This window comes from Hippocampus comes, unplaced genomic scaffold (genome assembly GCF_001891065.2).
Source record: "Hippocampus comes isolate QL1 unplaced genomic scaffold, H_comes_QL1_v1.1 scaffold405, whole genome shotgun sequence".
Taxonomy (NCBI): domain Eukaryota; kingdom Metazoa; phylum Chordata; class Actinopteri; order Syngnathiformes; family Syngnathidae; genus Hippocampus; species Hippocampus comes.
In genome coordinates, this window is record NW_017805864.1 from 168,705 (window position 1) to 186,489 (window position 17,785).

Consider the following 17,785-nt stretch of genomic DNA (forward strand, 5'->3'; position numbering starts at 1 on the left):
TTTATTTTTCTGGAATTTTCAGAAAAGTCCACTTTCATCTCTGATAAATACAACAAAATAATATTTTATGACCTGCATGAAAACTGTGGTATTTTTGTAACATAATGCTAAACACGAATCATGACACGGGGAACGTCTTTTCTGAACGCAACGCTCTCTGGTCGCGATGGTAACATTTAAACGTACCTTCAATAGAAGATGCACCACAAATGTAAAAGTGCATGAAAAATACTACTTATCGCCGCATATTATGCAGAGTGGGCTTGGTGCGTGGGAATCTCCCGTTGAGTTAAATCTGTATTTTAAGTAGGACTCCCGATACTGACTAGTAAATGTAGCCTTCTTTTTATTGAAAGGCTTAGGTTTCTCTTCCGTCTCTTGGCTGGGCCTTTTCCCCTTCCCAAAAACATTAGTTTTTTACTCATTTTGCTACCTCCTGGGTTTCATTTTAGCGGTAACCTATCGCGTGACCGAGAAGCGCGCCTTGACCTGCATCAAGAGTGACATACGGTAGACGGATGTAGCAGAGAATCTGGTAATTTTTCAAAATAAAACATCTTTCAAATTCCTAAATAAATAAAACGGAAGTAATGTAAGTTCTTTATTCTTTCTGTGTGGCCCGGGGGTTGGGCACCACTGATTTACACAGCGTTAATTATGAGGCACGGTAGACACCAACAAATAATCAGCATTGGCTTCACAAAATACATAGTGCCTGGAGCTGAATTTTGCGTCATTCAAATTCTGTCCACTCACACGCAAGTGGCCACCAAATAAATAGTGTGTGCAACGAGCGTGAAGTAATTCATCAATTTGATTTCATGTTTGTTACCAATAAAAATTAACCCACACTGTAAATAAATAAATAAACATTTTAAAATGTTAACATCATATTTTCCAGCAAACCCATTGAACTTCATAAGTCGTTCTAGTGGAAGTACACAGTAAATTTCAGTAGTAGGCTGTGAGTGCCACCTTGTGAAAACACGCGGTAATGACCATCACTATTATTTTTTTTTTCTGGATAAATATCATATGGTCAGCGTGGGAATCCATTAAACTGTATTGTGTTGCATTGACATTCTGCTGTCATTGGTAACAACTGATGGCTATTTTTCACCGCTCAAAATACATTCATATGCAAACAACAACACAAATCTCAGTCAAGTTTATTTTACCTCTGCCGTATGTGTGCAATATTGTAAGTAAATGATGGTGATTGATTTCAAAGTGAAGAAAATACAGTGATCCCTCGCTATATCGCGCTTCATTTATTGTGGCTCCAGTACATCGCTTTTTTTTTTCAAAGTACTGTATTCAGAAAAAAATGCCGAATGACCAGAGGTTTTGAACATGCCTGTACGCGTGATTGGTTTCTGGCGCGACGTTGACCAATGACAGCACGAGTGGATTTATCACTTGTGTCTCGTCTCACTGTTGACTCTCTGATCGTTGCATCTTGTCACACTGTTAACTCTCGTTCGTCTGCCTCTGTCTGTGTCATACTTTCTTCTATTGTGTTTGCTACATGAGCGGCGGGGAGGGAGGGGGGGGGAGAGAGAGAGAGAGAGAGAGAGAGAGAGAGATGCGTGTGTGTCCATGTGTTTTTATTGGATAGTAAAATTAAAATACTCTAAGCTTTTATTGTTTGTCAAGCAAGAACATGTACACGATCACGTTTGTTGTATTATATTAACATCTGTTGTGTTATTATTCTTAATTTTTTCCGTTTAGGTGAACCTTTGTCTCCTTCAGGCTTCTGTAGAGGAGGGTTTTCCATCCTGCTCCAGTAAGTGTGTCACCCATGTGTCTCTTGTGGCGCTGTGCTTTGACAGGATTGCCACCCAGTTCAGGATGAATAGGTGAGGCCTTGACTATTCAGCGTTTGTGGGCGTGTGTGCCTGTTTCTTGTGTCGCTCGGTGTCTTCCATGTCTGTGTGTGTCCTTACCCCACCCTCTTCTGGGGACTAAAGATTCAGGTCAATAACAGATTGTCATCATACTTTGTACAAATGATTTTCGGCGAAATACTTTGATGGGTAAGGTTAAAATTCACTGATTATGCAACGCTTGATGGTGATAGGATTTTGAAATCTCAAACTGATACAGTTAAAATATGACATGAATCAAAATAAGAAAAAAGAAGTTATATATATTTTCTCAGTTACAAAAGTAAAAATGTCTCTCAATATGAGGCAGTACACTTCACTACACTACACAGTACCACTACCACACTCATTCAAAACACAAATAACTGTTAACTTAATACCTTTCTGTTATCTGAACTTGATTGGCTTTGTAAAGACAGGAAGACATTTTTTTCCCACCAGGGGAATTGTTGAAGAAACCCCCAACACCACAGAACATGGGCGACCCTCTGTTATGTTGGAGAAGTATGCCTCTGCCACTAAGATGCAGCCTCAGTCATCTGGCTCATTACGCTCTAACGCTGGCATTGAGAAAGGCAAAGAAATAGCCGCAAGGCTCAACATCCACCGTATCCACAGTCAGCTTCGAGGCCTTGACTCCACAGGTTGGTTATTTGGTTTTAAATGTAATGAGTTCTATCATGCTTTTTTTGTGAACTGTTGTTTGCTTTTCATTTGTCTACATCCATAGATATTGGCACCTGTGCCATCACAGCCATCCCTATTGAGAAGTCCAAAGTGCTGTTTGGCCTCGAGGAAACTGAGGAATTTGCTCTAGTCGACGAGACAGACATTCATGGCAGCTCTGGTGACCTCAATCGTTCTGCCACTTCTCTTGAGAAATGGGGCTGGATCATGTTTGAATGTGGCATCGAGAACCTGACAGTCAAAGGTAAACCAAATCTTGAACCAGAACTCCCCCAAGGTTTTGTGTGTGTGTGTGTGTGTGTGTGTGTGTGTGTGTGTGTGTGTGTGTGTGTGTGTGTGTGTGTGTGTGTGTGTGTGTGTCTGTGTGCGTGCGTGCGCGCGCGTGCGTGTGTGTGCGTGAGATTACTGTTTTTTTTTTTAATTGCCTGTGTAACTGTAAGCACTGGTATATAACCCTGTAGGTGGTCGTCAATCAGGAGCCATTCTTTACAACGCATTTGGCGTGATGGGCTGCTCAGATACTGGTGGGAAAGCAGAAATCCCCAAGTCCAATGGATCGACAGGTTCTCAGACTGGGAGTGGTTACAGCACTGATGTATCTGATGACAACTTACCACGTGATACACTTAGCCCCCCCTCTGATGTCAATGGCCACTCTGACTCAGATGATCAGGTAAGTCAGCAGGATGTGAATTTGAAATTACCTTTGTAGTGTTCTCCGATGTGTCACAACATAATTGTCTCTAGAGATGAGTGATCCCTGTGATTTTTGCAGTCAAACTGCTGCTACTGCAGCTTCTGTCCATCGAGTGACATAAATATGATAGACAATTTCTTAACCTCCAACCATAACCTCCTGGCTATGAAACAACTTTGTGTACCCCCACTTGACCACCAAAGTTTATGGTGATGCGAACTTGACCAGTTTGATGCTTTTTTTTTTTTTTTTGAAGAATTTTTCACTTTTGAAGTTAAGGTCGGAATTGATGTCACAACAGTACTATACCAAGCTCGGACATGCTCTCACCAAAATAGAACAAAATTCTTGTGGTTCCTACATATCTCCAAGACACGACGAGCCTTTACATGATCAGAATTTTGAGGCTGATTGCCCATCCGCAAGTTACTTTTTCGGAAAATAAAGATAACCCATCACAGATCCAATCAGATGATAGAACGATATATTTATCCCGAATTTGGACTTGCCGTTCTCTTGCAATTCACGGCAACCACTCTTGACTTCGCTCTCAACTCGTATTCAGTTGCAATTTTGATGCAGATTGGTTTATTACAAACATCAGACATGTAGCTCCGATACATGCTACATCTGTTATTTTATAATGTGTACATTTCAACACTGCAGCCCCTCAGAGTGAAGTCTCGATCAATACCTATTTTCTATCAATCAATATCTATGCGTCGACGGCCACACGACTGGCCATGGGCTGTCACATGGCAAATAGAACGTCATTCCTGTGCAGTTACTTGAAACATTATAGCCTACTATCCATCCATGCATTTTCTGATCCGCTTTATCCTCGCAAGGGTCGTCGGGGTGTGCGGGAGCCTATCCCAGCTGTCATCAGGCAGAAGCTGGTGTACACCCTGAAGTGGTTGCCAGCCAATCGCAAGGCACACATAGACAAACAACCATATAGCCTACTATTTTCAAATATTTATTGTTATTAAATAGTTATATTAAGTTGCAAACACAACGACACATTTATATGTGCTGTAAAAAAATATTTTATATAATTTTAGGTCCTTAGGCACTGCAGTGTTTTCTTTAGGTCGTATTGAAAGTGACCCGATGTTTTTAGACACCGCGGGATCCCGTACAACCTAATACCGCCCAACCCTCGCCCTTGCAAATTTCTCCATTGTGGGACAAATAAAGGTTTTCTTATTTTTATCTTATCTTTAGTACAAAGACCTTGTAAATATCATGCACAATTCAAACCTAAAATGTGCTATGGCCTTAAAAGACTTTTGATATTTGAAAACCCTCCAATGATTCTGAAGTAAAACATTCTGCAAAGAAGAGTGGGCCAAAATAGCTCCACAACAATGTGAAAAACTAATTACCAATGGTTGGAAACACTTCATGTTAGGAATTGCAGATGAAGGTGGCCCAACCACTTCTTAAATTTCAGAGGCGATTACTTCTTCACACAATGCTTGGTAGGCCTGATATTTACACTTCTCACTTATTCACAGCATGTTTATTCAATTTTCCTCTTGCGACCGCATCCAGGGAGGTTGGCTACAGTTTTGTGAATCTTAGATTTTGTAATAATACTGTGCCATGAAAAAGTATCTGCCCCCTTCCTGATTTCTGTGTTCTTAGCATATTTATCACACACAAAGGTTTCAGTTCATCAAACCAATTTTAATGTCACATATGCAGAGACAACCCAAGGGGAAAGAAAAGAGTTTTTAAATGTCTTTAATAAGGCACAAAAAATCCAAACCTACCTGACCCGATGTGAAAATGTACTTGCCCCCGGAACCTACTACTAACCTTGGCAGCAATACTGAAATCAAGCATTTGCGAGAATTGGGGATGAGTCTTTCACATACCTGTGGAGGAATTTTGGCACACTCTTATTTGTAGAATTGCTTCAACTCCGCCATATTGGAGAGTTTTCTAGCATGAACTGCTCGTTTAAGGTCACACACCGCAGCATCTCAATCGAATTCAAATCGGACTGTGACTTGGCCACTCCAAAACCTTAATTTTTTAATTTATTTTTTATTTGTAGCCTTTCAGAGGTGGACTTGCTGGTGTGTTTCAGATCATTGTTCTGTTGCGTGAAACATGCTTGAGGTTTGGATTAATTTAACTGTATACTGATCGCCAAGCCAATGGTACTGGTCATACCCGGCCGACAGCGCTCACCAACCGCCCAACACCTGTAATTAGTCCCGACCTTTAAAGGTGAACACATTTTGCTAAGTGCAGAATGTAAGCATAATGCATCCCTTCCTATCGTTACAACATATGTCACCTTTCAGTATGTTGTAAGAGACATCTGGAACGCTAGAAAATGTAGAGAGACTGAATAAAAGATATTTTCCTCAGCTGCTCAAATGAATGCATTGTGTGTTGGATATTAATGTGTTTTAGTTGTGATACAATAACTACAGGAAAGTCATGGCGCAATGGTGAATCAGATATTTATTCATTTGTTTCTATGCCGGTCTTCAAAATATGAAGCCCGTATGTTAAAATGACTCGCTCAGTCTGTGGCACCGCTGATCTGTACAGCGGCAGGCACAACTTATTTTCCTGATCGACCTCCATACATGCTTCAAGTCAAAAAGATCCTATTCTGATTAAATTACTTTTATGGGATTCATTTTTATAAGAAACATGCTCTACTTCAAGTCCAAAGTGAAGCGTGGTAGACAGAGAAGAGTGCATGTTCTGAATAGCGATGGCACATCTGCTTTATGAGGTAATTTTTCAAATGGATTTACGAAGCGTTCACAAGTCTCAGGAAAAACCCATGCTTCATGATTGACAGCCAGCTTCAGACTTCAGAGAATCATGCCTCTTTGGTTGCTGTTAATGCAAGGTGGGTGTGTCAGAAATCTGGATTTGAGCGTGCGCGTAGGTGAAAAGTGCACAAGCCCAGGCACGTTAAAAAAAAAAAAAAGGCTTACGTTTGAACGAGGGAATATAACCCAAAGTGGATGTCTTGATGTGCTTTGCAAACAAGGCGTAGAAGTCCTATGGTGGCTGATGAGTGAGTTCCTATGGTGGGTGATGACTGAGTAAAGCAGGCATAAGAAAGAGAAATCTGTCAGTAGTTATTCTTATGACACATGCCGTTGTACAAAATTGTTGGTGGCAAATGCAGTCGAACATAGCCCCTGCTCCAAAGTAAATAATAATAATGATCTAATGTGAGGATTTATAAATCCTATACAATACATATGATAACAGAAATACGACTCATAATTTGGATGCCTAAACCTTCGAGTTAAATGTTGATTTGCTCTTCTACAGCCTTTATGCAGTGAATTGTTTGCCGGCCGATTGTGTCAAAATGCCTTTGATTTGACTCTGACATGCACACTAACTCCACCAAAATGAGTCATATGAGATTTACTTGATGATGTGCAATAACTTAATGTGCAGGATGAAGGGGTTGAGTCAGACGACCTAAAGAAAGACCTTCCGCTCATGCCTCCGCCGCCCGACTCCAGCAGCATGAAACTGACCATCCGTGAGATTTGGTTCAGTTTTGCTGCTCCCACCAATGTGCGATCGCCTTCACAGGCCATCTCTAGGTAATGATGTCACATATTCAGCGACATGCTTTCGTGCGGTTGGTGAAGTTTACTAGCATGCTAAAACACAGGTACATTTCTAGTGGGGAAGCACGTGGCACATATTTGTACACGGAGTCTGCCATTTGAAAACAGCTTGCGATCTTTATTTGTTCTGGTTTGAATCATGGCTTAAAGTAATAGTTAACCACGCCCCCAAAAATCAGGTACTGTATCAGCAAAAATGATTTGCGCATTAAGCATTTTGGACGTACACTGTTGAATGGGTTTGATTAGACACCTGTTCAGTATGAGAAAACTCATGATTACAGTTTCATCTGTTACTGCTTTGGTGCCATTCTTAATGTCTTTACTCAGTTTGAACGTGCATAATAAAGAAAGATGTAACAAGATGGCACAGTCTGGGACAGAATTTGATTTTAAACCACGATGACAGAAAACTCGAACATGTACTTTTGTGCAGTCAAGAATACTGATGAGCAAATGTGGAATTCACCCCTGGTCAGACTTTTTGTTTTTTTTCCAATAAACTTTTCAAAGGTATCATGCCTTCTGAATTGTCATCACATGAATTTGCCAAATGTTACGTGCCAAATTAAACCAAAACAAATTATTCTCATCTTTCATTTTTCTAGGCAGTTAAATCTGCTCAGCACTGCCACTCCAGCCATCGGAGCCTGGCTAGTGCCCATCGACCAGCTCAAATCTTCTCTTCGCAAACTGGACATGGAGGGCACGCTTCGCGTTTGTGCCGTCATGGGCTGCATTATGACAGAGGCTCTGGAGGTCAGTAGTTCAATCATTGGCTCAAAGCCAATAAGTTTGCAGCCATTTCGTTCAACCACTAATTTTTGCCATCTTGCAGAAAAAGAGCATCCACATCCCATTCCGAAGCAAGTACAATCGCGTGACCAAGCGAGCACACTACTTGCATGAGAATCCCTCATGTATGCTTTGCAACATTCTTCACCGCTATCTGCAACAGGCAGACTATTCTGTCATCGAGGAGGCTACCATGGTTAGTACAAGTTTTACGCACTTCTTTTCTTGTGCAACTTCAATAAGAAATATGACTATCTTTACATCTGCTCCTATACTTTTTGTTCTTTTACTTTCTTCCTTTCATAACTTTACTGCTGTAAATTGGGAATTTCTCCATTGTGAGACGAATAAAGGTTTTCTTATTCTTATTATTCTTACTACTGTTAGGTAACTGCAATTACTTTATAATTCTCTTGGGGTGCCCTTTTTAGTACGAACAAACATATGATGTAGTTCTTGTGTCGATATTTTTCCTCTTCCTTTGTATTGCAGAATGATGGAGTCCCAGCCTTAGTGACTCTTAAAAAGGGTCTTGTGGCTTTGGCTCGACAGTGGATGAAATTCATTGTGGTTACTCAGGGCTTCAAAGCCATTGGTCTGATGAGGCCCAATCAGCTTACTAAACCGAAGGAACCTCAGCAAAATCTGGTTGAAACAATCCTGGGCTTGGACAACGGTGCAGCGCTGCAAAGTGACACGAGTGGAGATGGAGCTGAATTTGAATATGATGCAGGTGGGGGGTGGTGTTTAGAATTAAATTGCAATAAACATTTTTTGCATTTAAAAAAAAAAATCATTCCAAAGGCCAGTAATATTTTCCCCCCCAGACCATTAATCATCAAAATCAGCTGAAACTGTAAGCGGTCACTTATTGCTAGAAAACGGATTGCCGTTATTAACTTCTGACCTCATGTGAGTTTGAGGGCTAACTCAGGTTTTGCTGCTGTCACTCGTTTGGGGTTTGATTTGATATCTTTCCTGCAAAGCCACAGTGAGTGAACACACCATGCTACTGGAGGGAGCATGCAGTCGTCCACCACCAAAAGAGGGAAACTCTGGTCCTGTCAGTGGAGTGGAGATCATGAGGAAACTCTCCAAGTCTCATACACACAGCGAGTCTGCACTGCGAATAAAGGTAAAAAAAATAAAAATAAAATCAACCACGTGATGTCGAGCTAATTGTTCGTTTATTTACTGTTCTGCATGTCTGGCATGGTAAATGTTGATGAATCACAGACGTCCTTTGTCATTGTTTAAGGACAATTTAAAAAATATATATTTTTTCTTATATGTGCAGACTGAGCCAGTGGATTTTTTCAAGGGTAAAATGAATGGTTCTCAAAATCTTGATATATTGGTAAATGTCATTTTTCCCAGATAATCAGAATAGATTTATGTTTTGGAAATATGCTGTTTATTTGTTGTTACTTATCAAAACACATTTTTCAATCCCTTTAGAGATGAACATGTTTGGTCTGTACCGTTAATACATTCTCAACACAAATAACAGAAATCTCTTAGGGCAGTTGGTTTGTTGATGAAGGAGTCCAGTTTTGGGATTGAATCCAATCTCCCCTTAAATCATTAATGTCCCTCATACGAAGACGTTTTGGACCATTCTATCTCCATTTTATGGGAACAGTGAGCAAATGACCCTTTTCAAAGCAAGGGCCCTCCTGCTCCACCTGGCCCATGATGTAAATCAAATCCAGTGAGCGTATGGGCTGAGTATCAACCTGACATGTACATTTATCATGCTCAGGGCTCCCATCCGTATCAGTCTCTGAGTTACACCAGCGGCGACACAGCTGCTGACTCACCAGCACATGTGAGCCGAGCAGGCCTGCCAGTCAAGGACAGCCCCAGAAAAGAGAGTCTTCTGAGCAATTTAACGGGAAGCTTTCGCAGTCTGCACAACCTGCTGGAGGGAACGCCACAGAGGAATGAGCCATCTTTTGCCACCGCAGCCAAGAGCGGTTCCCTTACTCGTACAGGTACCTGCTTGCAAGTTCTTAATATTCTTCCTTTTGCATTAAGTTAAAACCATACTTAACACTTGCATAAAGAGTACACGAGGTGGCATATTAGGAATTGCTTAGGTCGATATGATATAGTTGTTATAGTTGTGCACAATTTTTTTATATAAACCAAATTGTTCTTGATCATTTTTCACCACAGAGACCCTTTTGTCACGGATATCAAAATGAGACACTTTTATTATATACATATGCCAATTGATTGTAAATTGTTGAGTCGTTGAACACAGTTTCACATGCTATTGTTTATTTATTTATGTATATATGTATATGTGCTTCAGGGACAGATGTGCTGACAGAGCACCCACTGCTATCCGAGCCATCTCCCGTTAGCTTTTACAACTGGATGTCCAATGCTGTGGGGAATAGGAGTGGGGCTGTAGTCCAGGACTCCCCAGTTAACCGCTCGCAGCACAATAGCCTCCAGACAGGTAAGATGTCATGCTCACAGCCCAAATTTGACAGCTTTTTCAATGTGAAATAGCGTGTTTTTGTTTCTGAATGGAATGCACACCAATTATACCTGAACATTTCAAGCAATCATTCAGTTAAACTGTCTGTAAATGTTTCAGTTTCTCTCGACCCATTGGATTCTCCAGGCATTCACTTCCAATACCAGCCACTACAAAGAGATAACAGTCCCGAAGGAGGTTAGGGATTGCCCTCAGTGTTGTGCTGATGACATTGGTGACTTTGTTGTGTTTTTGAGACTTGGGTACATTAGTTCACGGTAAATCCCTGTACAAGTCATCTAGAAGTTCATATTAGTATCCCTGTGTGATAACCTTTGAACAGGCGTCATTGTTGACGATATATTATGGAGGAGACTTGATTATCTCAAAGTGCAGTACCAACAATGAAAACGGACTCAACAAATGCGTAGTCAGAGTCTGTCTAGTTCACATGCAGCTCAGATCTGCTTTTCAAAGTCACGTGAATAATTTATTGATTTAATATAACAGACCCTTAGTCAAGGTCTTCCAGGGCTGTGGTAACCTGGTCATCAAAGCCCTTATCGCTGGTCTGGAGCTGGTAAATCAGGAGAAACCAGCACAAACCATGTCTGAGAATCCATGGCTCATGGTTATCATGTTACTGAGGGATAAAACCATGAGCCTTTATAGATACTGTTTGTAAAAGGACAGACAGATTGTATTCCTCTGTTTAGCCCTGTGAGGAAATAAATGGTGAGTTATGTTTATGTGGAACACAACAACCTGTTTCTGACTTGTATATTTTTAACCTGGAAATGGATAACCACCGCAAACGATTGTGTGAGGCAGGATTGAAGTTTTGTAATTGTACCCTGTCATCTATGCTTGCTGCTCATCATCGCCTCAGAATTAGCCAAGATGTATTTTTTGCTCGCTTTATGATAAGATCACTTTTTTCAGACATGATTTGATATGAATCTTGAATGCGGGCATTATGCTTGAAAATGTAGGTTCAAATGTGAAGACAGATTAATCTATCTGGTGATTTTTGTATTTATTTTGACTTTTATTTGGAAAATGTATAAGAATTGCACACACCGTTTGGGTGTAATCAGTGTTAGAGATTCTTTTATAGGTGTGAATTACATGCAGAACATTAGTGTTTTGCATTAGGTTGACCTTTCCTGTGTGTTACTTGTCCTTGTCTTATGTTGTAATATGTTAATATGTTTGAAAAATAGTTGACAGAAATCAGCATAAAATCGTCTGATTTTAAAATGGCAAATATTGGCCAACTAAATCAGCTGGACGATAAAATCAGATGGCCAGTGAATCGGTCAGGCCCTATTCATTTGGTTTAAGGAAATGATTTTACAATGCACTTAAGAGTAATGCAGAATGTGCTTTTTGTCCATTTATACACGACAGAGTAAGTCCCTCATTGCTAAACCATCCATCCATCTTCTACCGCTCATGCCTCATTGCTAATCTACAGCTCTATTTCTCCAAAATCGTACTCTAGTTTAGTTCTAATCCGTAAATGTCTTCAACACTTAGGTGGGACATGTAACCTACCGACGATCCCCTCTGCGTCGGACTTCAACACAGTGCTGTCCAGTGACCAGAACACCTTGGACGGGACCCACTCTCAGCATTCCCAGCATAGCACTAGCCAGGATGACATTGCTGATATTGAAGAGGGGAACCTATGTCCTGCTGCTGTTCAACTCGCTGATGCTCAGGTCATTTATGATGTTTTTTTTTTTTTTATTCCTCTCTTCAGTCATACAGTGAAACTCCTCTAGAATGAAACCTACATGGGCGAAAATACCCCCTAATGTGAAAAAATCTTCATGCATTAACACCATTCCCATTCTCCTGCCCCCCATACGACGAAAAAAAACCCTGTTGCGTTATATGAAATCATTTTCTCTGCTCCTGCCAAACGAAGACATTGACTACAACGAAGTCTAATCCAACAGCGACCTCTACTGCTTCGTTCGGAAACGGCAACAGCAACCACCACACTGGTTTACATAGAGAACGATGTTTATTTCGGTCACAGCTGCGAGTTTGCTGAATGCAACATACTCATAGCTGCTCTGCCATTGGCTTAGCAAGAATCCGATTAGCTGCTCAGAGTAAATTGCTTGTGGCTCGACGGACAGTCAAATAAATGAACGTTTCCTGGAATGCTTTACTTGTTATCATGCTAAAAACCTTACGCTAACTGGAGCGCTAATTAGAGAGAAGGCGAGTTCCATCGCGCTAACTATGGCCATCGAGGACTACGAAGCGTCCCGTGGCTGGCTTTAAAAGTTCATTGCATGACATCAGCTGAGCAACACTGTCTTGGGCGGCGATCGAGGGGCGGTCGAGTTAGAGACAGTGAGATGTTTGAAAGAAAAGCCACCAGGTCCAGGAAGTATTTGTTATTGTAAGATTCAGACGCAGCATGAACGTTGCATTGCTAAAATGGCTACAAAACGGACCTTTGGATGTCAAGCAGCTAAGACAAGAAGGAGCTCTAATGCTGGAAGAGAGGGGAAAAGTGATCAAAATGAAAGACGGAGGAAGCAAAATAAAAGACATTATCCAAGAAATTGATGTAAGTGAAAGTGAATGCTGATCGTAAATTTCACAATTTCTTTCCCGTTTTTTTCTTTCTACACTGACAATATGAAGTGTCAAATAAGTGTGTGCTCATACTTATTTGATACTTTTATTGCATACTATTGCAATAAAAATAGAGTACACATACGTTTGTGTGTGCGTGTACACATACGTTTGTGTGTGTGTGTGTGTGTGTGTGTGTGTGTGTCCGTTGTAGAGGAGTTTCACTGTATGCAGACGTGGATAAAATAGTTAATAAAAGAAAAAAACAATGACCCCCCCCCGCCCCCCCTCAAAATTCAGACATTGCTTTAGAATTATGGATTAACGGAACAAATTGAACCCCACCTCTCGCCCCAAGTCTGCTGGGATCGAAGTCGAATTTTATTGTCATTGCTCATGTCTCAAGTACAGAGCAATCAGTCATTTTACAGTTTCAACCTGTCCAAGAAACACGAAACAAATTGACAGCTAACAGGTGGGATGATGGGTTGCCACGCTGCAACCCGGTTTCTTGGATAAGAAATGGAAATAAAATGAGTTACGAGAAGGGGGTTTGGCGTTGGGGGGAAGCAACTGCCAAACTAGATTCCTGTTCCAGAAAAAACAACAGATCTGGAAAACTTTCACCTGTGGGAGGGGGTGTTGGCGAAGGGAAGTGACAGTGAAGGTTGGGGAGGTAGGAAATCCTCAAATATTGGAATCTCGGTGTGCAGAACCCCAGTATGTGGGTGTTGACTGTATTCTGTCGTGGTCATTTGTGATCCCTGATCTAAGTCTGGTTGAGCACCTGAAAAATGCTATCTGGAAAATGCACTCAAAAAGTTAATTTTAGGGTAACTTCATTTTTGTCTTGGCCTTTTTCATTATTATTATTTGTTGTTTTTTTTTTTAATGTTTATTATTTTCAACTAAAATTCAAATGTAATATTCGCTTTTCATTAGTTAACTTTCTTATTACTTTTTTCTTATTACTTTTAGCAGTTAATTTTTGTTATTTGTGGGTTTTTCTTTTATTAAGAGAGCCCCTTCTGTTGACGAAAGATTATTGTTTCCATGTGTCTGAAATGTTTAAAATATGATTAACATTTTAACATAATTTAATGTAATAAATGTTTGGTTGTTTTGGTGTCAATTTTATGTCTTAGGTTGTTTTCAAGCCGTTACTGAACTATACTGGCATCCAAGCCCAAGACACCACCCCTCTGAGCTACAAGATGTATTTTGGAGAACATTTGTCTTTTTCTGGCAACTTGGAGTGTCTGAGAGCAGACATTGTTGACTCCGACACCTCCAAAGAGCGCAAAACCAAAAGATCTAGAAGGTGAAGTACAACTTATTTACTGTTGGTGATAAAAATTGCAATAATAAAAGTCGTGCAGTGGAACCTCGGTTCACTTGTGCCCCCTGTTCACGAATAAATCACTTTTTGAACAAAAATTCGGACAAATACTGCGTAAATTAAATGACTGCATCAGTTGGTAAACTGTCACAACATGCACAACAAAAAGTTGGGCTTTTGCTCACACAGCGTAAATGTTGTTCGCACCATGCCTACATATTTCACATACAAATACATATAGTTATTTTTTTTTGGTTTGTTTTTTTTTTTTTTGCTACTATTTAGCCCTCAGAATGGCTCCCAAGAAAGCTGATGCAAGTTCAAGTGATTATGGTATTAAGAAGCCCTGGAAAGTATTGCGATTCTGGTGGCTTGCAGTGAGGTGTTGCGACTAGGGTTGAGCGCCCGTGAAGTTTGTGGAACCGAGGTTCCACTGTATCTATCTTTATAACCACAGCAACATCCAGGCAGAAGTGTGCAACATGTTTGACATAAATACAAAACTTTATCTCAATTCTTCCTACCTCTAGACAAGGCATGGTGAACCTGCCGCCACTTGATTTCAAACCAGCTCTTCTGATTGAGACTTTCAGCTTGAATGCAGTCGTAATGGAGAAGTCAACCAGTGCGCCACAAGGCTCCACTACAGTCCCACTGTCCTTCCACGACCTCAACCGCCGCCACTACAACACATTCCACTGCGACTTCACAACAGCCTGCCAGGCCATTAGCCAACGTGTCGACATGGCACTCGTGCGCCTTATTCACCAGTTCAGCACCATGATTGATGACATTAAAGCCACTCAAACAGACATCAAGCTAAACCGTTATACTGCAGGCTCTGCTTCACCAACACCAACCTTCAAGGCGCGGCCATACCGCCACTTCAGGTCATCTGACTTTAGCCGGAGCTCACGTGGCAGCATCAATGGAACAGCACGCTGTGCCACACAAACTCTGAAGAGCAAGAGAGGTTTGGGTGGTGGAGGTGTAGGAGTTATTGGGGGTTTGCCACTCAATGGACCACCATCAGCCATGGACACGCTAGGAAGAAGGGAGCACAGAGGACGTGGTTCGCTTGGACGTTCAGAGCGTCGCACCTCGAAGGTAACGCTTTGTTAAACTTGAATGAGCTTTGGAAAGACAGAATCAGTCATCAAAATGAGATTTCAAGTGTTCCAATTTTTCCATATTTTGTTATGGACAGTTGACATATGTTCTGCTCTTACCAATCAGTCCGGAGAGGAATGAGCAACTCGGTTTTACACGCATGTAGTCTCAATACTTGTGATTGGCTGAGAAGATTTGGACTCTAATGACCAATTAGATTTGCTTATGATGTGATTTGTGATTATTTAATATTTTGTATGATTTTATAAATTTAAAACAAATGCGTAAATCATTATGATGTCATTCAGTACCAGCATCGATGTCTGAAATTGTGCTGAACTTTTTACATTTCTGTCAGAGCATGCCAGTTTGTGAACTGGAGTCGACACCCACAAACACAAGGGGGACCTGGTAGATCAGGAAAGCGTTAGACTATGCGCACATCATTTCACAATGTCCTAATTGATCCAGTGTCATCAGAGGTTTAGGAAAAAAAACATTCAACATTTACTGTATTTCAATGGATTATGTTGCAATTTAATAATTAAAAACAAATAACAAGGCCAGGCAAAGTTTTTGTTTTGCAGCTGCAAAAATGTGAAATCTCAATACATTTACTCTTGTGGAACTATTTAGGTGTCAAGAAAAGGTTCCCGTGATGTGGCGGACCACACAGCAATCCAGATGGATGACTCTGACTCTATCACAGTGTCAGAGCAGAGCGAGCCGTCAGCAGAATGTTGGCAGAACATGTACAAGCTGCTCAACTTCTACTCGCTTATCTCAGATCCCACAGGCATCTTGGAGAAAGCTTCTGCGGAGAACTGCTTGCCAGGTGGGAATTGGCCATCATCATATATGTTTTCACCTTGTCAGATTTAGTCTGAAGTATATCTTCAATATTATACCAGATAAATAAGTTTTTTTATGACTAAGTTGTATACCTCTGTATCTTATTTAGTGTGATTGTCGTCCGACAATTTTTCCACTGCATATTGCGTTTCATGCATCTTAAGTAGCGCAAGAAACAAACAATGCTGTATCATATGACATACAGTATCCATGGCGTTACAGAAAAATGAGATTATATGTCGTCATGTCTGCGCATGTTAGAGCTTTACTCGATTCAACCAGTCTTAAACGATATCAGTATCACCAGAACCTGGCTGTTTTTGTCAATCAACTTGTATGATACAGTACAACTGAAACATGCCCTTTGTACTACAAATGTGATTGTGGATAGATGACTAGTTTTCGACCTCTCCTCTATTCCACAGAGGGTGGGCGTCGGCCATCAGAGCCGCTCTGTAATGTGATCTTTGAGAATGAACAGCAGGAACCCACGCCGCCCAGAACCCATCCTGCAGGCTGCCGGCGGCGTAGCCTGGTGAGCTCTGATCCCCAGCACGTCACCCTCATAGTGTTTGGCATCGGTATGGTGAACCGCACCCACCTGGAGGCCGACATTGGTGGACTCACCATGGAGGCAGAACTGAAGAAGATACATGGAAGTTTTACCCTCAAGGAGAAGATGAAAGGTGATTCTATGGATTAAAATAAAAGTCCCCCCCCCCTGCCCCCTCCAGATCTCTGGCAAAAGAAAATCCCATTATATTGTTTTGGAAGATACTGGCAGACATTAGTTGCACTCCAAATACAATCATGAATCAGACAATTAAGGATTAAAATGAAAGTAGTCTCAAACAGTAGACAATACAAAACACAACATTGTCAAGAAATGCATGCCCAGTAACATAATGCAAATGATCATATTTATTCAGAATATGAATGTTGGCATTTAACCATTCTGAAGTTTGGTACCTGCACATTCAGTGTAAAAAGATTGGTATGTTTTGTACGTACTGTATTGATGTGGGGAGAAAAAAAAATCAATTCTCAACTTTTTGCTGGTCGCATGCACTTTTTTTCCCTGACCTGTTTGATTACTTCGAACCTTTTATGTCTTTCAGATATCCTACATCAGAAAATGACTGAGACCTGTGCATCAGCTCATATTGGAGGGGTGAACATTGTTCTGCTGGAGGGCATAACACCAGACATTCAGTACGTAAAATGTTTGTTCACTTATATCATCACACCAAAAAAACGCCTTTTTGTTTTGAATATTCTGTTCAAAACCAGCCATCCATCTATTTTCCGATCCGCTTTATCCTCACAAGGGTCACGGGGGTACTGGAGCCGATCCCAGCCGGCTTCGGGAAATAGGCAGGGGACACCTTTACCCGGTTGCCTGCCAATCGTAAGGCACACAGAGACGAACAACCAACCGTGCTCACACACACACCTTGGGACAATTTAGAGCAGGGGTGGCCAACCAGTCACAGACTAAGAGACAATTTTTTTACTGTGTTACTGCAAAGAGCCACACACACACACACACACACACACACACACACACACACACACACACACACGCGCGCACACGCGCACACGACCGTTCACTCGCGCACATATGCATGCACACCACGACAAGCAACAGCCGGAGCGCCTGACCATAAATAAAACCATAAGAAACACACAAATCTCCTCCCCCCC

General features: G+C 41.2%; 1 protein-coding gene across 13 annotated transcripts in view; it reads left to right on the forward strand.

Moving 5' to 3' along the window:
- Window positions 1-17,785, forward strand: part of kiaa1109 (KIAA1109 ortholog) — a 102,577-nt gene that overhangs the window by 40,867 nt on the left and 43,925 nt on the right. For 12 of the 13 annotated variants that reach the window (XM_019888553.1, XM_019888559.1, XM_019888561.1 and 9 more), the window contains exons 35-51: window positions 1,735-1,862; window positions 2,331-2,533; window positions 2,620-2,820; window positions 3,038-3,249; window positions 6,721-6,872; window positions 7,508-7,658; window positions 7,738-7,890; window positions 8,187-8,427; window positions 8,681-8,829; window positions 9,457-9,688; window positions 10,012-10,161; window positions 11,722-11,906; window positions 13,926-14,101; window positions 14,650-15,226; window positions 15,866-16,064; window positions 16,507-16,767; window positions 17,200-17,293. In XM_019888553.1, coding sequence (XP_019744112.1) covers window positions 1,735-1,862; window positions 2,331-2,533; window positions 2,620-2,820; window positions 3,038-3,249; window positions 6,721-6,872; window positions 7,508-7,658; window positions 7,738-7,890; window positions 8,187-8,427; window positions 8,681-8,829; window positions 9,457-9,688; window positions 10,012-10,161; window positions 11,722-11,906; window positions 13,926-14,101; window positions 14,650-15,226; window positions 15,866-16,064; window positions 16,507-16,767; window positions 17,200-17,293 — 3,464 coding nt within the window. The remainder of the gene's footprint in view (window positions 1-1,734; window positions 1,863-2,330; window positions 2,534-2,619; window positions 2,821-3,037; window positions 3,250-6,720; window positions 6,873-7,507; window positions 7,659-7,737; window positions 7,891-8,186; window positions 8,428-8,680; window positions 8,830-9,456; window positions 9,689-10,011; window positions 10,162-11,721; window positions 11,907-13,925; window positions 14,102-14,649; window positions 15,227-15,865; window positions 16,065-16,506; window positions 16,768-17,199; window positions 17,294-17,785) is intronic. The other variant, XM_019888554.1, reaches the window with a different exon arrangement.